Source organism: Kryptolebias marmoratus, linkage group LG15 (assembly GCF_001649575.2).
Source record: "Kryptolebias marmoratus isolate JLee-2015 linkage group LG15, ASM164957v2, whole genome shotgun sequence".
NCBI classification, from domain to species: Eukaryota; Metazoa; Chordata; class Actinopteri; order Cyprinodontiformes; family Rivulidae; genus Kryptolebias; species Kryptolebias marmoratus.
Genome location: NC_051444.1, coordinates 30041659 through 30062325, shown reverse-complemented (window position 1 = coordinate 30062325; position 20667 = coordinate 30041659). Strand labels below are relative to the sequence as shown.

The following is a 20667-nucleotide window of genomic DNA, read 5'->3' as shown; positions in this document are numbered from 1 at the left end:
TGGACTCACGGATACTTACCTGGAACACCTGGATACTCACCTGGACGGGATTACTGGCTAGTCGAATTCTGGATCACCTGAACGCTTCCTTCACCTCCTCCTCGCCGCTGGACTCCACCTGGACCTGTAAGACCAAAAGAACCACAATTAAGTTATTCATGCAGTGCTCAGCTGACAGTAGGATTGGTACCCGAGACTCACCCTGTTCCTCTTGCTTTCCAGATCCTACCACGACGCACGCACTGTACATAGTCACCACATTGTAAATAAACACACTTACCTTCAGCTGCTGTCTCCGTGTCTGGTTTTGGTCTCGCTCTCTCTGGACATATTACCCCGCGTTCTTGTCATTTTTGGCAGACCTGTGAAGACACTGTTGCAGTAATCGGGACAACTAAAGATGAACGTGCATAATTTTCTCTAGGTCTTGTTTTGAAATTAGTCCTTTAATTCTGGAGATGTTCTTCCGGTGGTAGAAAGCCAATTTTGTAACTGTTTTTATGTGTCCCTCAAGGTTCAGGTCTGAGTCCATTACTACACCCAGGTTTCGGGCCTGATCAACTGCTTTGCTGAGAAGCAGCTAGCCAAAATTGTTAGATAATACAGTCATCTTTACAACTGTACCTGCAAAACGTATAAAGCTAGTCAAATGATGAAGAACTTGTGGAAGAAAATATCACAGTTAGGAGATCACATGGAGACACAGGCAGCTCTCCACAGCTGTGCTGGCTGGGACTGAGTTTGCCTCGGCCAGGCAGTGTAGGGAAATATTCCCTTTGCACGCTCATTATTATGCAGCATTTGTCCAAATTGGTGGAAGGCTCTTTGTGACAAATTTCAAACAGCATTTACTGTCTTAGTCTGTTTAAAAAAAATGTGGTAAGGGAAGCAAAAATCTGTACAGGTACAGAGGAAAAAAAACTGAAGGGAAGAAATCCTTTCTGGTGCTGTGGGAGGAGGAAGGAGTTTCCCAGGAGTTCTGCTCCACAGTTTCTCATGAAGTATAAGATGTCCATGCAAAGTTTTATTCACTTCTCGTGGAGTATGAATCCAGCTTTACTCCCACTATGGAGCAGTTATTAAAAACGCCATGTGGAAGCTGGTAAAAAGACTGAGGGATTTAAGGGCTGCTCATTCCAGTATGTACCAAGTTGAAGGACCCTATGAGGATTATAAACAGTGTTACTGCCACCCTGGATCAGATTTAAGGATCTTTTGAGGATTATAAAGACTGTGGCTTCCTCAATGGAGAGGTTGTAATGAAACAGTGAAGGTTCAAAGGACTGTTACTTGAAATACAGGACAGTTAAAAGGACCTTATGAGGGTTAATGGGATTTATAGTCCCATTATGAAACAGTTAATAGGAACCATTGAGATTTAATAAGGACTGTTAGTCCCGTTATAGAGCAGTTATAAGAACCCTATGAGGGTATGGGGCATGTTAGTCCAACTATGGAGTGGTTATAAGGACACTATGAGGAGTATAAGGACTACTGTGTAGCAGAAATAAGTACCTTATGTTGGTTGTAAAGTTAATTAAGTCCACTGTTCGTCTTAACAGTGCCTTTATTTCTGTTGTTAATTTCACTGTGAAACAGCTATAAGGCATGTTAGACCCACTATGAAGCAGGTACAAAACACCTATAAATCAGTGTCCTCTTTTACGCCATGGTCTGATGGGGTGGCAGCATAAGGTTGAGGGACACCAGGTGGTGGGCATTCAGCTGGACTGTGGAGGCAGTGATGGAGCACAGCAGAGCCATCCAGCAATAAGAAGTAAAAGAACATACACAAATGTATTTAGTGCAGACCTCAGGACACAACACCAGCTGTAACAATATTGGTAACCTTATCTGTACATTTTCTGTAAAGTCACCTGTATCATTATCTGTAACATCTATAACAATATCTGTGATGTCACCTGGAAAAAATATCTGTGGTGATATCTGCAACATCACCTGTCACAATATCTCTGAATTAAATAAGAACAGTCAATTTAAAGGGAATTCATATTTTTTGTAATCACTTAATTTTACCATATTTATTTTTATTTAATCTGTATTACTCTGTAGAAACTGGATTTCACATTAAATAAGTTTTTTGTCAAGAAGTATAATTTATATTGATCATGAAGAATTTATAACAGCAATAAAGGCATAAAACATTGACGAGGATGTGAATATAGTCACCATAAATGATTGTGAAGTGAAAACATTATATAAAACAGCCATTCTTGTAGATGAGTTTGTCCGCACTCATAAAACCAGTTTTGGAGAACAAACCTCCCATTAGAGAGGCTTGCTCTACAAGTTGCAGCCATCAAGAAAATCTATATGAAACCTGGACATGTAAGTGCCAAATGTCTTGCTCTGAAGAGAAGAAAAGGGTCTGCTTAACCAAATGCTTTTGTCAAGTTTTTCAAAGACAACCACCTAATACCACTAGGTGGTGGTGTTTCAGAAAAAGAGCTAGCTGGTTCTTCATCCTTTTTAACTGATGGTTCAGTGTTTCTAGTCTCAGATCTTAGGAATAGTTGCCTTATTAAAGTATAGTTAAATACTGGAGCTTTCCAGTCGGTGATACTTCAGGATGCACTTCCATTTAACGAAGAATCTTTTCTTGGTTCCTATGCTTTAGTGAAGGGGTTTGGTGTGAGATTTCAGAATATACCTTTGCAGAAAGTTAATTTAGAAACTAGACTTAACCTAACCTAGACTTAGTTTCAAGTGAAGGTGTTTTTTTAGAACTTCAAACTGATAGTGTGCCATTGCTTCTTGGGAAGGATCTAGCTGGAAGTGGAGTTCATGCTACTCCAGACAGAACATCTAAACCTCAGTTTCCTTATGTTTCTGATAACTTGGAGCAAACATACCCAGATATTAATTTTTCTGCTCTTGTTATCTATGCTATAGCCAGAAAAGCGAAAGCCAAGTTACAGTCACCAAAGTCCTGTGAAATTAACCTTTCAGACACATTTATGGCAGGAGGTAATTTTGATTTGACTGCATTTGGTAAAAACATGCTCACACATAATCAGCTAGTCTTAGATCAAAGGGCTGATTCTACCTTGTTTGCTCTGTGTGAAGAGGTTGAGTCAGAGGATGCTATTACTGAAAAGACTGGTAGTTATTTTCCTCAGTAATGGAGTATTTATGAGGAAGTGGACTTCTCTTAACATGTCAAGTGAAAATGACTGGAATAGAGTGTTTCAGATTGTGGTTCCATCATGTTTTAGAAGTGAGATACTGTGTTTGGCTCATGACTACTGTCTTTCTGGTCATCTTGGGGTTAAGAAAACTTGGGATCGTGTGGTGAGACACTTCTACTGGACTGGTGTTAGGTCAGATGTATCCCAGTACTGTAGATTGTGTCATGTGTGTCAAGTGGTTGGCAAATCAATTTTAGAAGCTTTCAGTAGCTCCACTTTATCCTATTCCTGCCATTTGGGAGCCATTTGAACATGTTCTAATTGACTGTGTTGGACCACTTTCACAACGTAAGTCAGAAAAGCAATACCTTCTGACAACCATACCAACAACAATCAGATTCCCTAAAGCCATTCCTTTGGAAACAGTTACAGCATCAACCATTTCTAAAGCTTTATTCAAGTTTTGCACAGTGTTTGGCTTTCCAAAAACTGTTCAGTCGAATCAGGGCTCAAACTTTATGAGCCACACCTTTTCCCAGGTTCTCCAACAGTTGTCCATCCAGCATCGTACCTCTTCAGCCTACAATTCTGAATCTCAAGGTGCATTAGAGAGATTCTGTCAAACTCTCAAAACCATGCTGCAGGCTTATTACCTGGAATTTGAGAGGGCCTGGGATGAGGGGATTCTGTTACTTTTTCCAATTAGAGAGGTACCTCAGGTAACCAGAACTTTTAGCCCTGCTGAACATTTATTTGGTCATACTGGGAGAGGCACTTTGAAGCTCCTCAAGTAAAACAAGGCTGTCTTGAGAGTCCACTCCTGCCTCGAATTTGTTTGATTATCTTAGTGAGTTAAGGTTTAAACTGTGGTTCTTACTGTGTTACATCCATTTGATCATGTGGTTTATAACATGTGACACTGTAATATCCCATGTAACAATATCTGTAATGGGAAGCTGTCATAAGAAATAGCAATTTCACTTAAACACTTAACTCTTAACATCAACTGGACAGTGGTAAGGCTTATTCACAAGCTTTCTTTTTAAAATTTTCTTTTTTTCTTTACTATATCACAGACTAGCCCTCACAGAGTATGCTCAGAAATATTCTGTACCTTGATCAAATGTTTTAGTGCACCCAGTAATACAGATCGACTCATCTCCGTTCCAGGGGGAGGCATGTACATAGATGAACTTGTTAACACATACAATTTTAAAGTAATGAAATCATCAGATTTCACAGCTACTGACAGAAACTTTTTTGTTTCCTCACAAGTTATTGTTATGTAGACATCAATATATAACATGTAAATATTCTACCAAGGAATAATAAACCACGATCATTAAAGTGAAGTCTGAAGCAGGGTGGGGGCAGACATTTGGTTTCATGACAGGATAATGGAGCTTTTTGCCACAGTCATGTTTATATTAGTCATGCTGCTGTCCATCCTCTGCTCAGACAGTTCTGCCATTGTGAAGCTCCTTTTAAATTTAAAAAGTAAATGTTATGCTGCCTCCATGATTTATTTTTGAAATGTTGTAAATTTATTCTTTACACTAAAGAAACTACAAAGTAAATTGACTTACAACTTAATAGAAAACACATTGGGACATTTATCTAGATTCTATATTAAGTCTAAAAAATATCTTGTTTAATTAAATATTAAACATTTTTCTTATAAAAAAAAACATGAAACAATAATCTTCCATCCACTTATTTTCTTGTACTCGCTTTTTCCTTTCTGAGTTGTGGGGGAGCTGGTGCCTACCTCTAGCAGTCACTGTGTGATGGGTCACAAATCTATCACAAAGATATATAGAGACAAATGAGACAGAAAACGATCCACACTCACACATAGGGACAATTTAGAGTTACCAATTAACTGAACATGCAAGCTTTTGGTCTGTGGGAGGAAACCAGAGTACCTGGAGAAAACCCACGCATGCACGGGGAGAACATGTAAACTCCTCACGGAAAGTTCCCAGGCTGGGAGGCAAACCTGCAATCTTCTTGCTGGGAGGTGACAGTGCTAACTACTTTATCTCCTTACTGCGAAACAATAATCTTGTTTAATTACATTTTAAATAAGAACATGTGTTAGCAAATAAAATAAAGTCCAGTACAGCTATATAGGCTGTTGTGTATCAGTGCTGATCTTGGGCCTGATGCAGGTACAGCCAACAGGTATGGACTGGAACGAGGCTGTGTAGCATCTTTCACCCTCCTTCCTGTTCAGAACCAGGATGTTCTGATATATGGGTTTTGATTCCAGGTTGTAGTAGTTTGTTTGATCTGGATTGGGACTTCCACAATAGTTGCTGCTGCACTCGGCCTTCCACAGGGTGGAGGGGATCCGGTTCCTCACCATGGTTGAGCTGGATGAACAAATTTCCGAATCAAAAATATGATAAAAGGACAATATAACAGAACCAGAGCCAGAGGTTCAACAATACTGACCTCCAGCTCCACGGAGACAGAGACCTGCGGTTAATGTTCAAGCTTGAATCAGACAAGACTGGGGTCTCTGACGAGAACATCAAGGTGGAGTCACATGCAGAGGACAGAGCTTGTTCCTCTGTGGAGGAAGTAAGCCACATTGCACTGCAGAATACCTGAGGAGTCAAGATGACACAGAAATGAACCAGAAACCAGACCCTTTTTCAGCGCTATCAGTTTAAAACATACAAGGGCTTATTTTTTTATATATATAGTACCTACATTATGCCACAGTCCTGTTTATTTATTTCATAATGTATTTTTGTCTAAATAAAACTTTTGTTTATTCCTGATAGGATTTATTTATTTCAGGTATTTATTACACTCATTTAATTAATCTAACCCCAGTTCCCTATAATGGCGAATTGAAACATGTATGAAGAGCCTTTAGTCAGTCATAAATTGAAGCACCTTTGACAGCTGTCCCAGCCTTAAGTCTTTCTGGGTTTGATGCAACAAGCTTTCCACAACTGGATCAGAGGATAATTTTATGAAAAATAATCCAAAGATCCATTTGGTTGGACGGGTATCATCAGTGGAGCCATTTTCAGGTCTGTTCAGAGATGTTTGATTGGGTGTAGGTCATTAGGATCCTCTTGGCAGTTCCTTTGACCTCATGGTTTGTTTTTTGCTTTGATTGTCTGCTAAAAGGCCTTCTGTAGAGAGGTGTTACCTCAGCTGGACTCCAGTCAAGGTGTGGAAACATCTCAGCAGAGATCAAGAAGAATGAGAAGACACTGAGCTACATTTGTTACAAAAGATCTGAATACTTATGAAAATGTGTTAACTTTTTGTTGTATTTTTTTAAATCTTTTTTATTGAACAAAAATCTGTTTCCAATTGTCATTATGGGATACTAAGTGTGTAGATTAGTGCATTAGTTAGTATTACTGCATTAGTTAGTATTAGTAGCATAACAGTAACATAATAAAACTGTAGAAAGTGAAGGAGGCCTGAATACTTTCTGAATCCACTGTACAGCTACAACTGATTCACTTCTGAAGTCAACTCCATTCCAGATGGTCACCACACCAAAACATCATTTGAAAGTGAAATGAAGTCTCTGGAACTCTGTCATTTTTACAGATATTGAGCAAAAAATAGTAGCTGAGAGTCATCCTTAACACACACTCTGAGCTCTAACAGATCCAACTACATCTTTGTTTCAAAAATGTTGCCATGCAAGGCAATGTACCTTCCTTCAAGGAATGCTAGTTTAATTTCTGAAATGTTTTCACATCATGTGTCTAAGTTCATTTATAAAGTTTATATTTCACTCAGAGAGAAACCAACCTCTGAGATGCATATTAAAATTTTGACAATAAAAAATTCTCAGGTCCAAACAATAGTCTGTGTATTCACCATTTTGGATGTGTTTACATGCTGGAGAGACTGGTGTCTGCACACGTGTGTGTAAGCGCTATTTAGTGGCCTGGTATGAGAACTACACTTGGTTGATGTCTGCAAAGAAACACTCAAGGAGGATGGAGCTGGGCTCTCTTTTTTGTCCAGATTGGGACATGACACGGTGGACAAGACTAGAATTGTTATAATGTATAATTATATATGCTATCTTTTGTGTTGTAAATAAAAGTTTTGCAAAACTACATCTGTTTGAAAAACGTGTGTGCTAATAGATCTTTAAAGTAGTGTAGGAATATATTTCTGATTAGTTTAGTCCTAGAACTTAATGTATGATATTAGAGGTAAAAAATATCATGTTTCTAAGATTTAAAGTGCTCAAAATAGCAATTGTTTGGACAGAAAAAATAAGAATGTTATGCCAAAAACTGTGCATCTGCAGGATTGTACTGTAGTAATGAGTAAATATTTTAGGCAGTCCAATTAATTTCTGTGTTGTATTTGATATATTAACATGTTGATACTAAACTATACATGACTTAAAAGAGTTTATTGATAACTTTTCAGAAGACCGTGTACATCAGAATTACAGTTTTTAACCTTCTAAAACCCTTAAAATGCTTTGCCCCCCACCAGGGTGTTGCCCTTGGATTTAAGCGGCCCGCATATCCCCAGCTAAAAAGGTCCACTTTTCCTAAAAAAAGAACCTCAAAACTCAAAATCCTGGCTACGGGCGTGAAATATACCTTAATTTGAATGTGCAAGCTAGATTTCAGAAGTTGAACATGTAACTCACTGAATAGTTTGTCAATGTCAATTTCAATTTTATTTATATAGCACATTTAAAAACAACAGTAGTTGGCCATAAAAGTGTGTGTGTGCGTGTGTTTTGAGTCAGGAAAAATAAGTGTCTCCTAAGCTGTCGAGCTGTTAACCCTCTGACACTGTGTGACCCTTTAAGCTATTTAAAAGTAATAGTTTAGCACAAGCAAGCCAAAGAAGTGATTTGTTAAGAGCGTAATGTTATGTAATACATGCTTTTCTGATTATTACCGCTATAAAAATGGGTGTATATGGGGTTTATGGCCAAAATCAGAAAACGTGATTGTGAAGTAATAGTACAGTGCTACTGATGGAGTAAATGTAGCAAGAATATAGTTGTTATAGTTTAACGCGGTGAACAATGTAATTCATGACAAAATGGATACTGTTTGATTTATACTTTAATAATCTATAGTATAAAAGAAAATGTCATTTTCTTAGTTTTGGTTAACATTATATGGTAAAGAGAAAAGCAAAATTATATCTTATTTTCTCTGAACACAGAGAGAATGTATTGAAGAAGACAACAGGAAATAACTGGTTACTATGTTGAAATGTTTAATGTTTATGTTTTGTTAATGTTTAATGTCAATGTTTAATATGTCTAATGGCATAATTGAGTTGTAGTTTTGTTAAGCATGTGAAAAGTTGTGTTTATAACTTGATGCTGACTATTGGCCGTGATATATAGAAGGAGGTGTGAAGTTAAGGTCATTAGTTTCTGGAAGTGTTGTGACACGTGAAGAGGAAGAATAAAGAGCAGCTAAAACCTGTACGTATTTTTTTCTTATCCCAGCTTTACCACAGTGCAGGCAAATCACAAGGCCTGCTGCCTCACTAAACACCAAGTCAGGGTGGCAACTTTAGCGGTAAATGAAGTACCATCACCGCAGAGTCTCTCTGCTTTTTATGGACTCAGAAGAAAATATAAGCCTGACTCAGCATAGAAGAGATCAAAATTAAAGTGGTTGATAATATCACCTGCTTAAATATTGTATAAAAATAAGAAATCTTTTGGAAGCTGATTAAAAAAAAATAAAAAATTTCATGCTGAAGTGAGCGACGTTAACAAACATTGGTGCTGTTGGAGAGTGATGAGAAAAAAATGAGACTTTACGGATGTATTTCTGTTCATTTTATCAGACATGTGGAAACCACAAGCATGTCAAAGATTTGGTACTCACCAACAGAGTCCAAATGATGTTCTTCAACAGCTTCATGTTGTCGTCTTCGTTGCTGTAGTCCACTCCAGCTTCTGTGCCTCGCTTCTCTCAGATCAACTTTATTTATGAAGCTATGTGACCCTTACATCTGATTTGTGGTCAGATAACCTGAATACGGGAGATTCCTCTTATCTCATCTACCACTCTGAACGCTAAGGAATCAAAGTCTCATCAGCAGTTTCATCGCTGATAACATCTCTGAGAGAAAAGCAGAAAAAATGTAAAACAAAAGAAATGCCTGAATCTGCTCTTTATTTCCCCCAAACTTTACAAATACTCCTTCGTTCATCTGTTCTGAATTAAGTCAGCAGACAAGATTTATAAGAATGATTTGTTGCAGCCAACCAGAAGTCACTGGTATAAAGGATAAAACAGGTTAATATTACAACTATGTAGCCTGCCTGCTCTTATGCTAGATTCAGTCTTGATTCAATAAAGTAAATCATGCAATTAGGATTACATCTTGAGATATCATTTAATATTATGTAATATTGTTCTGTCTGTTCTGTTACATGTGGGCAGCCATCTTCTCTATAAGGACAGGACAAAAGAAATGAAATAAATAAATAAATAAAAGACAAAAGACAAAGCAGCAAAAATAAAAGGCCAAGAAATAATAAAAATAAATAAATGTATGTGTTCAGACGGAGTTGCTGTTGTGTCCTCTTCTATTCTGTATGTTTTTTCTTTTTTCAGTTCAGACCTTTATTGTCTTTCAGGGAAGGTTTGGTTTGAAGCGGTGGTTAAAAAAACAGAAGGACACAAGACGTTGCAAGAACCTGTCCAAGTTCAGCCACTGAAATACCAGTAGCAACAAATGAAGAAAATGATACAGTACAATTATTAGTACGGTACCATTTTAAATTAAAAAGGACATAACTCTGAGGTGAACCTGTTGATGATAGCAGCTTCTGAGACAGAACGCCATTTGAAATAAATGATGGACCTCTGATCCAAAATGCTGCTGCCAGAGTTCTGATGAGAGTTAGGAGGAGAGATCATATTTAGCCAGTTTTAGTTTCTCAACATTGGCTTCCTGTCAATCTCAGAACAGAATTTAAAATCTTACTTCTAACATATAAAGCTCTCAACATCCAAGCTCCATCTTATATTAAAGATCTTATTGTTCCATATTTTCCTAACAGAGAACTTCACTCTCAGACTGCAGGTTTACTTGTGGTTCCTAGAGTTTCTAAAAGTAGAACAGGAGACAGAGCTTTCAGTTCTCAGGCCTCTCTCTTGAGGAACCAACTTCCAGTTTCTGTCTGTGAGGCTGACACCCTGTCTACTTTTAGGACTAGGTTTTAATCTTTCCTTTTTGATAAATCCTATAGTTATAGGGTTGGCTTGGGTTTCCTGAACTATGCTTCTATAGACTGCTGGAGGACAAGCTGTTCACATTTCCTCACTCTGATTCTGTCTATACTTGCTCAGCTCTCCATGTTTATTTGTATTTATAGTTATTTCTTTCATTAACATGTGTTTTTCATTGCCTTTGTTTCTATAGAAACTACACCTGGACAAGTCATTCTGTGTTTGTCTGTGTCTCTTCCCTGTCCTCTAAAAACCAGATGAGGCAGATGAGTCTGGTTCTGGTTATGCTGGGTGTTACTTCCTATGAAAAGGGAATTTTTCCTTTGCGCTGTCACTAATGTACTGCTCAGGATGTGAGACTGTGGCGATGTGAAGATTCAACATAATCTGCTGTCTTCATAATCTGATTTTAAATGTGTGAAGATCAGAGAAAATACACAATAAAGTCAAACTTGTGCAGCCAATTCTAGCTTTTAAAATTTTTGACAAGTCCAAAGTTAATACATGTATGTCCAAGATTGGATGAAGACCATTTGTCGATCTGTCCATCCATCCATCTGCCTATTCATCCATCTATCTACCATACAAACATACATAAATACATACATACATCTGACAGTAAATGTAAACTAAAATATCACTACAATTCCAGTAAAAACACATTACATAAAAGTTACACATTGATTTGCATGTTTGCAATGTTTCCACCTTCATGCTTGACTGTGGTGCTGGTGTTCTCATTCCTTGTCATCTGCGTGGAGGCACATAACACATGGGAGCCAGAATACTAACTGGGTTGTAGAGAATCTGCTATTTATTCATGGGGGGCTCTGGATCAGTGGTTAGAGCAGTCATCCTCCAATGAGATAGTTGGAGGTTCAATTCCACCAGTCTGCCACATGTTAAAGTGTCCCTGGGTAAGACACTAAACCCCTAGTTGCCTCTGATGTGTGCCCCATGGGTGTACGAATGCGATGCACTTTACAACACAGATTGTGTTGTAAAGTGCTGACTAGAAAGGTGCTATATTAGTATAGTCCATTTACTTATTTCACTCAATGACATGCAAATCAGTCCACAACTTTTATATATGTCAGGGATTGGTAAAAATGACCTAAGGACAAAAACTTGGACATGAGGACTAAGTAAATGAAAATAAGGAATTTAATCACAAAATTAAAGAGCTGGCAGAGCAGCAGGGTAAATAAAAAAAAGCAACAAAACAACAAGGAGCACACAGAGAGCCGACAGGCAAACAAATAGTATGATGGATTGAGAAGTGAGTGAGAACCAGGAATTAAAATAGGCAGAGAGGGATGAGAACAAGTGGTAACATCTGAGACTAATGAACATGAGGAGCAGGTGTGAATGATTAACTGAAGGCAAGAATGACACTGAGTAACAAAGCAAACTGAACACAAGGAATCTCAAATTATAAGAACAAGGGAAACATGTTGAAATATAAACACACTTACAAAAAGAAAGAAACAAAACAAACAAACAAAAAAACATGGATCAAGGCAATGTGTCTTTGTTTTTTTTCAAATGCTCAAGCTTTTGTTCTGTCTCTCTCTCCATTAGAATGATACTAAAATAAAGAAAAAATAGAGACTATTCATTTTCTTTTAAGTGGGCAAACTTTGAAATTAAGCAGGAGATCTAATCATTACTGTATTTACCCCACTATGTACAATATGTAAAGTGTGAAGGCCAGTAAATTCTGTTATTCTTGGAAACCATGCTTAGGAAATATTTTAGGTATATTTCAAAAATTAAAATGCACATGTGTATTAACCCTGTGATGGACTTGCACAGTGACTGCTGGAGATAGGCACCAGCTCCCAACGACCTGTCAAGGAGAAGCAGGTAAAGAAAATGGGTAGATGGATGGATGAACGTGTATTAATATGATGCATAGGCATTGCTGTTAGGAAATTATTGTGACTGAGACCAGCCGTAAGTGTTTTCAGGTTAGCTAACTGCAGACTTCCAAAGATTATGACAGGAGGTTGAAGGGAAAACAGAATTGTTTATTTGTGTGATAATAACTGTTTGGGATGGATTTCATGTATCATTTGATTGTACAAATGTGAGAAATAATGCAAAATAGAAAAAAGGATTTACTAAAGTATGATATTATTATCTGTGTATGTTTAAACTGATTTTTTACGAAATGTAAAACAATGTATGAACTTGGAGCTCCGTCGAGAAATGTGTTCAGACATTTTAAATGAGTTTTATGTTATGGTATCTGCCTATTCTGGGTGAAATTGTTTTGTACTCCACTTCCTTTTAAATGGTAGAGGCAGCTGAATAAATACATGAATGTTACATTAACATAAACTGTTGTTGACACAAATTCGGTCTGTTTTTGACTTCCTGTCAGCTCTGAACATCAGAAACTCAGTGCAGATGCTGCAAAGTGATTGCAGCCTTTTCTATCTCTTCTACACATCAGTCTGTCTTTTTGCTGTTGTGGCATTTTACTTGGTCTACATAGGATCAGAAAAGTTCATTTGATCTTATCTTTATCTGCTTTTATCTATCTGAACTGAGGTGACTGCAGAGGCTCCATCTCTCGCAGTGACATCACAGTTATGGTGTGTTCTGGCTTTGATGTGGTCAACTGTCAGGTTTGAGCTGAGATGATTTCAGCATCTTTTCTTCCTGACCTGCTTTGATAAAAGAGGAGGAGAAATTATCTGTCAAGTCATTAGGTTTAAATCTGATTACTGGAATCAGTGTTTTACACTTGAACAGGAAATGGCATCCCCCAACATCCTTAAACCTTCAGATCCGTTCAATTCAGTTTATTTAAAAAGTGCCAATTCACAATGAATATCACCAAAGGGCAATGTACAAAAAGGTAACAAGTCATGAATCATAAATCATGAATCCAATACAACTAAAAATAGTCATTTCAGTCCAAGTATAAAAAAACAGAATCAATATATTACAAAATACAGATTGGTAGAATTTAGCTAACTAAGGTAGCAAGCAGATTGCTCTGAATACTGACTTCATCTTATTCCCTCATCCTGATTAGTACAAAGGCTACAGTGAAAAGGAACAACTCCCTTTGAACAAGAACGAACCTCTAGCAAAATCAGAACCAGGCCAAGATGAGGGTCCATCTTCCTCAACCTACTGGATTCAGGAGACCAAGAAAAAGACACAAAAAACACAGAATGCCTGGTCCAGGTGTAGTTTCTATGGGAAGAAAGACACAGGTTAATGATAGAAATAATTCTAAACACAAACATGGACAGTACCATATATATATATATATATATATATATATATATATATATACAGTTATCAAATCATTAACTAAAAGAGATTTAAAAGAAAGAGATTTTATGTTCACTTATTCACATTTTATCACAAGATATTTTTGATCTGGTAAAGTAACAGTGTTTATTTTCATAAAAGTTTCATAATTTTTTTTTCTTTAGCTGATTTTTGGTTTATTTAATTTGGGCTGTGGTTGAGCTGACACTGTATCAAGAGGGGTTAGGGTAACAGAGGAGAAGCAGCAGAGAGTTGTGTGGACTTCAGCTCTCCTTCCTGGACTGGACCCTGGGTTGTAATAATAATTTGGATGGCTAACAAAATCAGTCAGACTTCTAGAAAGAAGAGCGGCTCCACCCAAAGTAGGATGGATGCCAACTTTCCGCTTCAGACCAGGTTTTCCCTAAAATGTACTCTAATTATTGTAGTCCATGTTGTTTTCAGGACACCACCTGGACACCCAGCAGTTGAACAACAACATGCAGTTAAACGTAAAAGTTTATACTTTACAAATAACTACATTCTGTTTTTATTTACATTTTATAGCATGTCCCAACTTTTTTGGAATTGTGGTTGAGCTCAACCTAAAAGTTGAGCTAAACGTCCCATCCCTGCAAAATGAGATTTGAGATCTCAGTGGGATTTGCCTGGTTAAATAAAGGTTAATAATGATAAACATTTATTACATGTACTTTTATCACAGAAAGGAGGCAGAGAAAGGGCTAAACATCTGACACACAGAGCAAGTGAGAACAGAAAAAGCTGAGCGAGAACCAGAAGCCATGCTAAGCTAATGCAAGTTAGAGCTAGTGGACCCCAAATACACTGATAAAGCCAAGAATTGTTGAAAGACAAACGATGCAGCAGTAGAAAACAACTGTATAAAGTGTGCTTGTGTACCAGTATGTAAAACGGTCAAAGTCAGATATACAATAAATAAAAAAAGATTTGGTAAACAAAAAAATGGAAGTGCCAGCAAACAGGATGTGACACAATAGCCCTTACTGTGAATTCAAAACCTGCTGCTGTAAATGAAATACCTCTAAATTTGAATTTAAAACAAAATGAATAAAGGATTAGTGTGCATATAGCACACCACTTTTCATTGAAGATTCAGATTTCTAATGAGAAGTGACAGAGTTGTAGCTCTTTTTGTCAAACCTTGAAAACAACTTTGTGTGATCTCAAGTGATATTGAAAAATCTTGAGCAATCTGTTAGCACTAAAAGAATGCATTGGTATCATTCTCCCCTACTACCATATCAAACTTTAGCTCAATATCTGTAATGTTGATTGAGTTCAAGCCATTTTTGTGTTTGTGCACAGGTCAATTGACTGTGACTTCCATCTTGAATTTGGTTGACTATAAAAGTTAATCAGTTGTAAATGTATATTCAATGATTACTGTCTGAAAGTTTCATTAAAATCTCTCCAGTGGTTCAGAAAATATTTTACAGATGGGGTTTACTCCAATACTTCATGCCAAAACTTTAAAGAAAGAACTCATATAATTTGACTTTAAAAGTTATTTGGCTGTAGATATACATTTGATGATTACTTTATGAAAGTTTCATTAAATGTCATCCAGTGGTTCATAAAATAGTTATAATATATACCACATTATGTAAAGATAGAATTTCAGGGTTCTGTGTAAGTCTCAGACCACTTCCTGCTCCACATCTTCCTGAGACCAAACTAGAACCTGCTGCTGTAAAACTGATCTACAATAATTACCAACTTATATGCATTGTTGACAATACATCAGACTCATTGAAGAGCAGGCCAAAGAACTATAAACAGTTGGAACCTGATTGATGAAGTATTTAGATTTTCAGCAGTGAACTCATTACATTATTGTATAATTTATATTGATTAACTCTTTGTTAACTTTCTGTTTCTGTTTCCAGATATACATAGAGCTGAAATCAGAAAGTCAAAGACTTTGGGAAATGTTTCGGTTGTTGTCTGCAACGGTTTTGGAGGCCTGAAGTGAAACAATGCATTTCCTGACAGCACATCTTCTAACCTGCAGCGAGCTGAGCTCTGTGAGTCTATTGTGAAGTTGAATCAAGCACTTAGTTCCTGGATGTCAGTCAGAGTTTGTGGTTCTCTGAAACCACATCAAAAATGTCACTGAGGTCAGAAATCCCCTCCTGCAGAGACTCTTCTAGCAAAGGAGTTTCCAGTCAGCAACAACAGTCCTAGAAAGACAACCTCCCTCAAACGCATCACATGGAAAGTTTGAATGACGCTGGCCCAGTTTGTCACGGTGATGAAGACTGGATGACACTATGTTTCCTTTTTTAAATAACAAAATAAATGTCAGATTATTTCACAAAGGGTTTAGAAATACTTTTCTTTGCTTTTACTCTTTAACCAAAGTTTTATGGAGTCACAACATTTTTGTTTTTATTTCTTTTATTATATCATTTTCTTTGTACTTTAAATTACCAAAGTTTTTGCTAAATTTTGAATCTTTAATTGAAGGCCCCAAGCTATAAGCATTGTACTAATCTTATTATTGCTTGTTCGTTATTTTTCAGTTTCCATCACAACTTTTGTGATAAACTTTTTTGTTTCTACAAAACAAGTAAAATAAAATAAAGAAAAATAAAGACAAGGTTTGACAACATTCAAGAAACAGTAACAACCTTGTAAGACCCCCCCACCCCGAGATACATCAAAATTTAAATATCACACACACTGTCCACACTGTCTGAAAGGTTGGCTGAATCCTTCTACACTACATGACCGACACACAACAGAAATGTGCTTTGAGGCTGTTCACTAAAGAATTCAAGAGGTCTATTAATCATAAATGCTTCAATGACCATTTAAAAAGTGCTTGTATAAACTTCTACTTTTCAGTTCAAATTTGAACTGCCCATTCACAATGGCATGGCTGAGACATCAAACACAATAAAAGGTAGCACAACCATAACTAATAAACACTTTCACACAGGGAGAAATACAGAAAGTAGAATTTCTTTGGTGCCAGTTTGAGGCTGTGTGCCTGAAAGCACTCAAAGAGCAATTCAAGTCTCTTTACAGCCTGCTCCTCCCTAGGTGCAAAAAACATAAGGTCATCAGGGTAGCAGAGCAAGCTCATCAAATTTTGATCTCCAAAGATTATCATCATCATCATTCTCATAAAACCTGCAGGCTTTTACACAGTCCGTCCCAAGAGAAGCCTGTTATACTCTTAAAAGCCAACAGAAGCGACAAAGGCAGTGCACTTTTTGTGGTTACTCATGAAGAGGACATTGTAGAAGCCAAATGTGAAGTTCATGATACTGAACAATACATTCCTTTCTAAGGCAGCAATACAGGCTTCAATACAGTCAGGAACCTTAAGCTGCAGACTCTCTCCTCAGCATCTCTTCCAATGAAGATGGGGAAATGAGCAACATCCTGTTTCTTAAAGTCTAAGACCAGCTCCTTAGTCTTATTGATGTTAAGAGAGGTTGTTTACCTGACACCAATCTGCCAGTAGTCTGATCGCTTTCTTGTAAGCCATCTAATCATTGTTGGAGATCAGGCACACAGTGGAGGTGTCGTCAGCAAACTTTATGATGGTATTGGTGCTGTGTTAGGACACACAGTCATGGCTGTACAAAGAAAACAGACATAGAGTGATAACCAATACTTAGGGAGTGCATGAGTTCAAAACCAGGGTGGATGAAGTGATTTTTCCAATCCGTACATGCTGTAGCATATTTGTAAAGAAGTCCAGGGTTCTCTTGCACAAACAGGCACTAAGTTCCAGGCCCTGCAGCATTTGCATCAGGTTTTTGGGGGTGACTGTTTTAAAAGTAGTACTGGAATCCAGAAATTACTGTCTTTGCAAGTGACACACCTGCAGTAGTGATTGCACAGGCCTGTGGTTTATAATCTGTTAGCATCTGAATCAACGGCCCCTGTAGAGCATATGTTCTCACAGGAAAAAAAAGAGCATGAAGCAGGCATCATGGTGTTTGTGGATGGCTTTACTGAAAGTCTCCCAGCCAAAGAGGGCGGATTAAAAGAAATCATGGAAAAACAGAAATTTGATCCTGTGTATGAAATAAATTTCCAGCCAGAGCTAGTATCATATTAGCCTGCAAGAAAAAAAAATCTTGCAGGAGATTTACTTTTCAGAGGGTTAGGGTTAGGGTTAGAGAATTGTAATTCCAAGTGGCATGAGACAAGAAGTCCTGAAAAACTTGCACTGTGGACATTTGGGGATTGTGAAATGCAGGACAAGAGCACACCAGTCTGTCTGGTGGACAGGATTGTCAGTGCACATAAGTCATATGGTGGACAACTGCAACATCTGTTCATGACATATGACAGAACATCAAGTGCCCCTGTTATCCACAGCAGTGCAAGAGTGACAAATGGCAAAGTGTGAGTACAGACCTATTCTTCTCAGAGAAGAAGACATATCTCCTTGTTGTGGATTACTTTTCATGTTACATAGAGGTAGCCCAATGTGTGCAAATCTCCAGTTCCACCACATTCCAGTGCTCTATTGGATTGAAATCTGGTGACTGTGGAGGCCATTCGAGTAGAGTGAACTCATTGTCGTGTTTAAGAAACCATTTTGAGATGATTCATGCTTTATGACATGACGCGTTATCTTGCTGGAAGTAGCTGAAGTGCCTTCAAATGGTGGAGGTTCTTCTGGGTCTTCATAATTGCAGCAACAATGTACTGATCAAAAGAAATGACTTTACAGACATAAGTTATTCTTGAACAGTGAGAGTTTATTCAAAATAACAGAGTCTGTACCGAATCGGGACCTCTGGCCCAATCTGTGAAGATCCCCTGTTTCTCTGGGGCTGCTTGTTTTTATTAACCTTTACCACACCCAGTTAGAGTAAAAAGACACCCACGTCCCACTGGGACGGACCTGTAGGACTCAAGTACATTCAATTCCATTTATGGTGAGGGTCTTCAGACATGCAACAGTTAACTTTCCTCATATGCAATCACTGTAGTAGCTTTTCAACAACGTGAGCGTAAGAGCCCACGATTCACTTCCTAAGAAGGGATTGTAGCTGAAGACTGATGCCTGATGGCACAGATGCAGACCAGTTACCTTATAGCCATCAGAAGATGAGTACACTGTGGTCCTAAAGAGATGGACATGGTCAGCAACTATACTCAGGTGGGCTGTGGTGTTGACACAGTGCTCAATTGGTACATATAGGCCCAAAGTGTGCCAGGAAAATATCCACAACACCATTGCACCATCACCACCAGCCTGAACCGTTGATACAAGGCAGGATGGATCCATGTTTTTATGTTGTTGACGCCAAATTCTGACCCTACAATCCAAATGTTGCAGCAGAGATCGAGACTAATCAAACCAGGCAACGTTTTTCCAATCATCTATTGTCCAATTTTGGTGAGCCCGAGCCTCAGTTTCCTGTTCTTAGTGTGGTCTTCTACTGCTGTAGCCAATCTACCTCAAAGTTCAATGTGTTGAGAGATGCTGTTCTGCATACCTCAGTTGTAACGAGTGGTTATTTGAGTTACTGTTGCCGTTCTATCAGCTCGAACCAGTCTGGCCATTCTCCTCTGACCTCGGCATTAACAAGGCATTTGCACCTACAGAACTGCTGCTCACTGGATATTTTCTCTTTTTCAGACCATTCTCTGTAAACTCTAGAAATGGTTGTGTGTGAAAATCCCAGCAGATCAGCAGTTTCTGAAATACTCAGACCAGCCTGTCTGGCACCAACAACCATGCCACGTTCAAAGTCACTTAAATCACCTTTCTTCCCCATTCTGATGCTCGGTTTGAACTGCAGCAGATCGTCTTTGCCATGTCTACTTGACTAAAATACATTGAGTTGCTGCCATGTGATTGGCTGATTCGACATTTGTCCCTAGGTGTGAGTGAGTATGAATGGTTGTTTGTCTCGTTTGTCTATATGTGGCCCTGTGATGGACTTGTCCAGGGTGTCCCCTCCCGCACAGTGACTGCTGGGGATAGGCACCAGCTCCCCGTGACCCGGAATGGAGAAGCAGGTAAATAAAATGGATGGATGGATTTTAACTTGAGTTTTTTACTTTGCCCTGAGATGACCTTTGTTGTGAGTTGACACTATTTAAATAAACTGATTTTAATTAAATAAATAAATTGCCTAAAAAGGGTTTTTTGTATATCATTTAAATGTTTCTGATTGTTTAGAGTTTAGATAAGTTCTGTGGTATTTTTTCTAAATATTTTAGATCTCCTTGAAACAAAATATGTACTATATTCAATATATACGTATATATTCAATATGTAAGAAATATGGAGAGCAAAATGAGGCAAAAGCTTAATGTCCATAAATGGTGCTGAAGTGTTTCACAAATGATCAGATCAGAAAGATGAAGCAGCTGAGCTCTGCAGATGTGAGACATGCAAGAAACACTTCTGAGCAATGATAAGCTCGAGTTCTTAAAATAGGTCAGAGATGGGGTGTCGCGTGGGCTGCAACAAACACCAAACGTCTGATGATGCAGTGTTCTGAGGCAGCTGACTCACAAGACAACTGCAAACCAGGTCACACTGTGAGGTTGGATCCTGCTGACGGTCTCAAAACACATCACAGACTGAGCTGCAGGAGCCACACACACACACACACAGTGCATACAAGAACCAACATAGTGGTCAAACAGAGTCTATACAGGGGCCACACAAATGCCCCTTTTTCAACGGCTTGACTCAGCTCTACTCTGGCAAACCTGCAGTGTTTCCATAGGGTGGTCCAGCCCACTTTCAGATTGCTTCTTAGAACCTACTCGGTCAAGGTTCCAAGCAAGCCGAGTTAAGCTAAAGATTTGATGTCAGCAGACTGAAAGTCATTGATTGGCTGGAGAGCTACACCAATCTTGAGAACGCCTCCTTCACAAGAAACTCCACATTTTTAGAACCTTGCAACCGCTGCATTTGTTTTTGTTATTTATCATTTAAAATATATACAGTATATATATATATATATATATATATATATATATATATATATATATATATATAT

The 20667-nt window shown here is 38.0% G+C and overlaps 1 protein-coding gene across 1 annotated transcript; it reads right to left on the bottom strand.

Moving 5' to 3' along the window:
• Window positions 1–4175: 4175 nt before the first annotated feature.
• On the bottom strand, window positions 4176–9070 carry il17a/f2 (interleukin 17a/f2). The gene is made up of 3 exons (XM_017427153.2): window positions 9014–9070; window positions 5607–5761; window positions 4176–5524 (listed from the first exon to the last, which is right to left on the bottom strand). Exons 1-3 carry the CDS (start codon window positions 9047–9049, stop codon window positions 5275–5277), a joined length of 441 nt encoding a protein of 146 aa, XP_017282642.1. The 5' UTR covers window positions 9050–9070; the 3' UTR covers window positions 4176–5274.
• Between the last annotated feature and the right edge of the window lie 11597 nt (window positions 9071–20667).

What these genes read in the sequence shown, in the direction of transcription:
- il17a/f2 (XM_017427153.2), bottom strand. Translation starts at nt 9,049, where the DNA reads ATGAAGCTGTTGAAGAACATCATTTGGACTCTGTTG. An exon ending in ACATCATTTGGACTCTGTTG is followed by an intron (nt 5,762 to 9,013) that starts GTGAGTACCAAA and finishes TTGACTCCTCAG; the next exon opens with GTATTCTGCAGTGCAATGTG. An exon ending in CTGTCTCCGTGGAGCTGGAG is followed by an intron (nt 5,525 to 5,606) that starts GTCAGTATTGTT and finishes TTGTTCATCCAG; the next exon opens with CTCAACCATGGTGAGGAACC.